We start from the raw sequence: 8,285 nt of genomic DNA on the forward strand, positions 1-8,285 counted from the left end.
GAACCCGCCACCTTAGGTGTATGTGGCTGGTGCCTTAGCCACTTGAGCCACAGGCGCCAAGCCATCGTTGTTTGGTGGGCCTGGGCTGGATTCAAACCCGCCACCTTAGGTGTATGTGGCTGGTGCCTTAGCCACTTGAGCCACAGGCACTGATCCCTATCTCCATATTCTATATGAAGTATCTCTCCTTCTTCTCTGAATATCTCCATTTATTTATCCTTTTAGCCTCATTTCTTAATCTTTTCCCCTTATTTTCCTCTCCTCTGGCCACATTACAGTATTTCATGTTCCCTTTTCCCACATCTCCATGTTTTTGCCCATACTGTATTAACTGTCTGGAGTGCTTCCCCTTTGATCACTGCCTATAAAAACTATTGATTGGCTCAGTGCCCGTACATCAGTGGTTAGCACATCGGCCACATGCACTAGGGCTGGCAGGTTCAAACCCAGCCCAGGCCTGCTAAACAACGACAACAACAACAAAATAGGCGGGAATTATGGCGGGTGCCTGTAGTCCCAGCTACTTGGGAGGCTGAAACAAGAGAATCGCTTAAGCCCACAAGTTTGAGGTTGCTGTGAGCTCTGATGCCATAGCGCTCTACTAAGGGCAAAATAGTGAGACTCTGTCTCAAAAAACAAAACAAAACAAAACTCTATTGATCCTTTAAGACACCACTTCAGTTCTCTTATGTAAAGCCTCACCAAAGACAGGTATAGAGTCAGTCCCATCCTCCTGTGTTGGGAGATCTGTCTTTCTTATAGCCCCTTTGGCAAATTATATTCTGAAGAGCTTCTCAAAGAGCAGAGCCACAGGCCAGGTCACATCTGTAATCCCAGCACTTTGGAAGGCAGAGGTGGGAAGATCCCTTTAGCTCAGAAGTTGGAGACCAGCCTGAGCAAGAGCAAGAACCTGTCTTGAGTAAAAATAGAAAAATTAGCTGAACATTGTGACAGGCACCTATAGTCCCAGCTATTTGGGAGGCTGAGGCAGGAGGATCACTTGAACCCAGGAATTTGAGGTTACTTTGAGACAGGCTGAGGCCATGGCACTCTAGCTTGGGCAACAGAGTGACTTTGTGTTGAAGATAGATAGACAGACAGACAGACAAAAAGAGCAGAGCCACAATAGCAGAAGAATAAATGTTTGTGAACACAATTAGAAGCAATTGGTTTGAAATGACATCTTTTGCTGCCATTTTTCAGAAAACCTTTTCTTTTTCTTTTGTAGCTAAACGAATGAACGAGGTGATCGTGGGGAATGACCAGCTCATGGAGATCTGAGTTCTGAACACGTTAGACTCCTTCCTTTTGGACCCCCAAACTATAGATGTTGGCTGGCCCACCTATTTGATTCTGTATTTATTTCCCAATAAAGAAGGGCTTCCAAAGGCATGCTGGAGACTTGTGGAGCAGTCTCAGTCTCCACATCAGGTGGGCTCCAGGTACACATAGTGTATGTTCATGTGTCATGCAATAAAGATCATCTAGAGCAAATGTATGGAATAGGATAGACACGATGGACTGACCCTCATGTACCAAGGTTATCAAGCAGGAGCTGCAGCAATCCAATTATAAAAGTCCTGGGAATGCTACTTTCTAACAGACTGAGCAAACCCCGTCCATAATCTCCCGCTTAAAAGGACCTAGGAATTCTTCAATCCCTGATGCATCAGGCTCTCTAGACCCATAGGCCTAACTGCTGTCAATACCACCCCTGAGCATCAGCCTGGGACTTATTATTCTCTGCTCCCATAACTGCCACACAGATTCTCTGGCCCTGCACCACCCACTTCCAGCCCCATACTCCATACCCACCATTCATTCCCTATTCTCCCAGCCTCTACCCACTTTCCTCAGCCCAACTGTTGCCCCTTGGAGACTTAAAGCAAGCAGGAGGCAGTCCCTGGCTAGCCAACAAAACCTATTCCCATAGGTTTCAATGGAAGCAAGAGTCAGGAGAGCCATGGTCTAAGACCATGGTCTTGAGCGAAGCCACACCCCTCCGCACCTTCCCTTGAGGTCTACCCAACCTGAGAAGAGCCGAGAACCTGTATCATAGTTTGAAATTCTTTGACTCTTCTCCAGCTATACTCCTTTATTTCCTAATTATACAGACTCTTGTGCTTTAGATAATTGAGGAATGAGATTTCCATATTCACAGCCCTCTGGAATCCTATCCTTTCCTCCACCACCCCTGCTCCCGTACACACTGTTCACTCCATTCTTGTCTCTCTCTGCACTGCTTTTACAACCTGCAGGTGTTTGGTGGAAGATAAAAGTAGCTCCTGGGGTGATATTTCACCTCCTAAAATTATCAAAGTAGAGGTTTCTCTTGATGTCCTCACTGTGGGTGGGAGTAATTATGAAGAATGAATTGAAATACTGGTTTCTACATTGCTTCAAAAATCTCAAGGCTCTCAAGTTTACTTGAGTAATCTTTGCCTGATCTTAGTCATTGAACTTATGAGAGAGATGAACATTCCTACCCTGGGGCATTTTCACCTCTGTCAGCCTTGGCTGTTCTGGAGCTCTACATTCTTCCCTTTGGTTCCTGAAAGTTTACCCTAATCAGGCAGCAGCTGAAGTAGCCCTGCAGAGGTGGTTGAAACCATATGAAGAAGTGAGCATAACGAGCTGGGGTAGTATTCAACCCTTTGGAACTGAAATTAAATACGTGGGGCCTGGATGGGTGGCCTGGGTGGAAGAAGACCTGACCTCTAATGTTTTTTGCTTTTGGCCAAATCACTGCCTATTCTCTGACTTCTCTGACTCTGAGTTTCTCCATCTACAAAATGAAAGAGCTAGGACTTGAGACAGGGTCTCACTCTTTTGCCCAGGCTGGAGTGCAGCACTGAGATCAAAGCTAACTGAAGCCTCACAATACTGTGCTCAAACATCCTTCTGCCTCAGCCTCATGAGTAGCTAGGACTATATGTGTAAGCTACCACACCTGGCTAATTTTTTTCTTTTTCTTTTTTTTTTTGAGACAGAGCCTCAAGCTGTCACTCTGGACAGAGTGCCATGGCATCACAGCTCATAGCAACCTCCAACTCCTGGGTTTAAGTGATTCTCTTGCCTCAGCCTCCCAAGTAGCTGGGACTACAGGCACCTGCCACACGCCTGGCTAGCAGCCATCATTGTTGTTTGGCAGGCCAGGCTGGATTGGAACCCACCAGCTCTGGTGTTTGTGGCTGGCGCTTTAGCCGCTTGAGCTACAGACACTGAGCCAGGAACCTCAAACTCTTGGACTCAAGCAAGTCTCTTGCCTCAGCCTCCCAAGCAGCTGGGACTATAGGCACCTGCCACAACGTCCAGCTATTTTTTTGTTGCAGTTGTTTAGCTATTGTTTAGCTGGCCTGGGCCAGGTTCAAACCTGCCACCCTCAATGTATGTGGCTGGTGACGTTACCACTGTGCTATGGGTGCCGAGCTGTGGCTAATTTTTTAAATTTACTTTGTAGACTTGAGGTCTTACTATGTTACCCAGGCTGATCTCAAACTCCTGGCCTTAAGCAGTCCTCCTCCCTCAGCCTCCCAAAGTGCTGGGATTACAGGCTCACACCGCTGCACCTGTCTAGGACTGAGTGACCTTACTGGCCCCTCCTATTCTCACATTTTTTCCTTTTTCTCAGTGTTTTCTGGCCCTTAGGATCTGGGTATCCTAAGAGGCCAGAAGATTGGTATACTTCCTATATCCCACAGTCATCCCTACTCCTAAAGGGTTACATAAACCAGTCATTTATATGCTGCTTTCTAAATAAACGTGTCTGAGAAAGGGGTTAGGCTATTTGGAAGGGAAGGACCACCCAGACAGGAGGTCTAAAAAGCCCTGCTCTAGTGGATCTATCAGGAGGGAAAGAGGCTGGGCAAAACACGTTCTAGCCAGACTGACCTGTCCTTGGCCTGTCTGCCACCACCCAGATGATTGCATCAGGGGCCTTTCTTCCATGGTGAAATGCTGCTTTGGTTTATAGCCTCTCTCCTTCTCCCACACTTAAAGTGATAGACTACTCTGTAATCTGTGGATATAGTCTCTCACACCAAACACTTGATAGGTGCTATTGGTCAGAAGCTGCACAGAGGGAAGGGACATACATCCCCAGGCGTGGCTCGTTTCTTTTTTGTTGCCCTTGAGAGAGAGAGTGGAGAGAGTGCCATGGTGTCACAGCTCAAAGCAACCTCCAGCTCTCAGGCCTCTGCAATTCTCTTGCCTCAGGCTCCCAAGTAGGTGGGACTACAGGCCCCGCCACAACATCTGGCTATATTTTTGTTGCAGTTTGGCCAGGGCCAGGTTCAAACCCGCCAGCCTTTGTATATGGGGCTGGGCCCTACTTATTGAGCCCCAGGTTTGGGTCTTTTCATGTAATGGAGGATAGAGAGCTGTCCAGGGCCCTGACTTCCCTCCTCCACATCTCAGGTAACTGACTGCCTAATCTGGATAACAGAAGCCAGCCAAAAGCTGGTTAAGTGAGAAGCCTAGAGAATGCCAGAGAAAGAATGCCTACCTTGGCTCTTCCACTAACTCTCACATAGACCCTCCCCTAAAGCCAGACTGGTCACTTTCCCCAACACTCTGTATATGTGAGTATACTCTACCCTACTTTTTCTAGAGCTTTTCCTCAGCCATATATTGGCAGTCCCCAAGTTACAAACAAACTAGGTTCTATAGGTTTGTTCTTAAGTTCAACTTGTACATAAGTTGGAACAGGCACATTTGCCTATTACCTATAATAGCCAGCATTTGTAAGTGCAAGTTGTATGTCAGCCAGATGTTTGTAGCTTGGGGACTGCCTGTATATTATCTCATTAAATCCTTTTGTTCATGTTAGAGATTATGTGACTTGCCCAAGATCTTATGAACAGCAAAGCATTTGTAAGTTCTTATGACAACGAGTACTTGATTCCAGGCCATTCTCTAGCTCTAGCCCCAAAGCAATTAGGGTCCCACAGGGACTGATTTCGAGGCTATTTCTATTTCTAGAGACTTGCTGGGGATGTACTTTCTCCCATCCAAGTACTAACCAGGCCCGACCCTGCTTAGCTTCCGAGATCAGACGAGATCGGGCGCGTTCAGGGTGGTATGGCCGTAGACGATGTACTTTCTTAGTCTGTATCAGGACCCTCTTTTCTATGACAGAGGAAGAAAGTACTATGCACAAAGACTGCTTTTTACTTTGGCCGACATCATACATAATAGTTCCTCCACAGGCATTTTGTTGGACGAATGGACAAATAGAGGTGGCAGCCCTGTTGGGTATCATCACCCTTTGAACCTAGATGTTCCTTTCCCCAAGGTTGAGGCTCTGGAGATTAATGTTAATTTACACGAGTTTTCAAAAAGCAATTGGGTAGTGTGTAACAAGAGCCATAAAAATGTTCATACTTTTTTGTATGAACAAAACAACCCCACTTCTGGGAATCTGTCCTAAGGACATTCTCCAAATGATTGATTGCACAGACTATGTAGTAACATGGACTATTTATGATGTAATGATAAAAAAAAAAAGTTTGAAAAAACTTTTAAAAGTTAAAAAAAAAACCAAGAAATCTGCCAGAAATAATAGTAGTTATGTTAGAATAATGAGTTTAGGGCAGCGCCTGTGGCTCAAAAGAGTAAGGCGCCAGTCCCATATGCCGGAGGTGGCAGGTTCAAACCCAGCCCTGGCCAAAAACCACACACACACACACAAAAAAAAAAGAATGATGAGTTTATTGGAGATTCTTTTTCTCTTGCCCTAACTTTACATATTGGAGTATTGATTTTGCCTTACTCTGCCACTTAGGATTTATCAGTTGGGAACTGGCACTGGACCGAAACAGCACACTCTGATGGGATAGTCAAGTTCCCAGTCCTTTACACCCTGGTTTCTGCAACTCTTAGTGACTTACCCAATAACTATTGAGCACCTACTTGTTACTGAGGAAGGCAGACTTTCAAGTATATAAATTGTGTCTCAAGTACTATAATACATATATAAATTGAGTGTTGTGAAGAACACAAGCAGTCATCTGCCAGGAGGGAGGCATGAATCAAGGGAGGCTTCAAAGAGGGGGGTAATTGATGAGTTAAATCCTGAAGATTGTCTGCCAAGCCACAAGTGCCACAACATGTAGGAAGGCAGAAACTCATAAAACAACATGATGTGTTAGGAAATTACAGATGTCTCTGCATAGCCGAAAGGAACCCTGGGTGGGTTTGAGGGAACTATGGGAAAGACTTCAGTTAGATCATACAGAGTACTGCCCTCCAAGTGAACCTTATGCCTTGGAGCTATCATCAGATTTGGATATTAGATGACTCTGGGCTGCAGTGGAGAAAGTGAACTGAAGGGAACAAGAATGGAGGTGGAGTGAAAAAACTCTGGGTTTGGATGGGCGGGGAAGAAAGTGTGGCCCTAATAGGGCCAGCAAACGCCTTTTCTCTGCATTGGCCTCTCCTGACTTATACTTGGCCAGTGCAGCGTCTCTCCGGGATCTCCCTCCCTTCTCCTCCCGCAGGGACCCACCCCCACCCCAGGCTCTGGTGGGGAGGGGAGACCCGGGTGGCCCTGCCTGGGTGGTCTCCTGCCCCACCCACCTCCATTACGTAGCCCCTGGGCCCTCCAGAGGCTCGGAGTAATTTGCCAGCGGCTCAGCCAATGGGAGTGCGTCGCGCCGGCCGGCTCCCTTTTAACCGAGATCCCCCTGCCTCTCAGCCACTGCGGTCGGCACTTGGAACAGTGCTGTGCGTCTCTAGGCAGTTCTGCCTGCACGCAAGACCCACTCCTTCCGCTGCCGCGGCCCACCGCCCACAGGCGGGCGGGCCACGGGCCTGACCTGACCCGTGCTCCGCACTGCCGCTGCCGCACACCCGTTCACCACAGACGCGCCAGCTCCTTCGCGCCCCCACTGAGTTCCCACGCGGGACCCAGTGGTATAGGGGCGCAGACTAGTCTATGGGAGCGTCCAGATAACGCTGGTTGGGGGCGCTCGCGTCCCCATTCCCCACTATCATGGCTCAGGCGTCGCCTCTCGGAGAGCTGTCCCTGAGCTACCCAGCTCCACGTCGAACCGCAGCACCCCAGGTGAGTAAAGAGGAAACTGGAAGAAAGAAGAGTAGGGCCATGTCTGTCATTCAAAAGGTGTGATGTCTTTAAATGCCAAGTGTCATCGGGTGTCTATCTAAAGATAAATGAGAGCACGGCCAGGCAAGTTGTACACAACTTATGTGTGTCTGTGCGTGTGCATGTCTCTGTGTCTCATTTTTATCTGGCCAGTGAAAATGGATGCATCTGTGAGTTCACCTGTGTCCACTAGACAACAGGTGTATGTATGTATATATCTTGAAAAACAGGTCTATGACTTCCTCAGGTGTGCCAGGTGTTAAATGATCCAAATTTGAGCCTATGTCTGTTGCAGGTACTTCCCGTCCTGCTTGCAGATAAGAAGCTAGAGCTTGGCAGAGGCTGAGTAGGGTGAGAAGGGAAGCATTTCTTGCAGTTAGAGTGACGCCTACCTGACCTTTCTCTTTCCATCCAGATCGTATCCGGGAGCCTGAAGGCTCCTCTCTGGCTTCGTGCTTACTTCCAGGGCCTGCTCTTCTCTCTGGGCTGCAGCATCCAGAAACACTGTGGCAAAGTGCTCTTCTTGGGACTGCTGGCCTTTGGGGCCTTGGCACTAGGGCTCCGTATAGCCACTATTGAGACAGACCTGGAACAGCTCTGGGTAGAAGGTGAGTTTGTAGACACCAGCCATAGCTGCTTAGGTATGGCCCAAAACAAAAACAGGGTGAGATGCTAGCTACTGAGCCCTAGTAGGCCTGGCCCTGGGGCTGGTGGGGCACCTGCCAGCCAGAGCCTGTACACCTAAGCAACTAAGAGCACTGGAATAGCATTCCCATACTCAATGGATATCTGCTGATGGTAGATCTTGTGAATAGATGTATGGAATATTTATCTGTGATTATGTGCATGTTTATTTAGCATTTATTGCCAAATTTTTTTATTTTTTCTTTTTGAGACAGAGTCTCACTTTGTCGCCCTTGTTAGAGTGCCATGGTATCATAGCTAACAGCAACCTCAAGCTCTTGGGCTCAGGTCATTCTCTTGCCTCAGTCTCCCAAGTAGCTGGGACTACAGGTATACAGGTACCCCCCAAAATGCCCAGATATTTCAGACACAGGGGGGTCTCGCTCCAGCTCAGGCTGGTCTCAAGCCCTTGAGCTCAGGGCAATCCATCCGCCTTGGTCTTCCAGAGTGCTAGGATTACAGGCATGAGCCACCATACCCAGTCTTTTTTTTTTTTTTT

The 8,285-nt window shown here is 47.7% G+C and overlaps 2 protein-coding genes across 3 annotated transcripts in view; both read left to right on the forward strand.

Annotated features, from left to right (window-relative positions):
- The window catches only part of EIF2B3 (eukaryotic translation initiation factor 2B subunit gamma), a 102,617-nt gene extending 101,163 nt beyond the window's left edge, over window positions 1–1,454 (forward strand). Inside the window, exon 12 of one of the 2 annotated variants that reach the window (XM_012812347.2) lies at window positions 1,229–1,454. In XM_012812347.2, coding sequence (XP_012667801.1) covers window positions 1,229–1,281 — 53 coding nt within the window. In that variant the 3' untranslated portion in view covers window positions 1,282–1,454. The remainder of the gene's footprint in view (window positions 1–1,228) is intronic. The other variant, XM_012812348.1, reaches the window with a different exon arrangement.
- A 5,517-nt stretch (window positions 1,455–6,971) lies between these two features.
- The window catches only part of PTCH2 (patched 2), a 21,533-nt gene continuing 20,219 nt past the window's right edge, over window positions 6,972–8,285 (forward strand). Inside the window, exons 1-2 of the mRNA XM_003801189.3 lie at window positions 6,972–7,063; window positions 7,518–7,710. Of these exons, the coding sequence (XP_003801237.1) occupies window positions 6,992–7,063; window positions 7,518–7,710 (265 nt within the window). The 5' untranslated portion in view covers window positions 6,972–6,991. The remainder of the gene's footprint in view (window positions 7,064–7,517; window positions 7,711–8,285) is intronic.

Source organism: Otolemur garnettii, unplaced genomic scaffold, assembly GCF_000181295.1.
Source record: "Otolemur garnettii isolate 467f Iridium unplaced genomic scaffold, OtoGar3 scaffold00202, whole genome shotgun sequence".
In the NCBI taxonomy this organism is placed as follows: domain Eukaryota; kingdom Metazoa; phylum Chordata; class Mammalia; order Primates; family Galagidae; genus Otolemur; species Otolemur garnettii.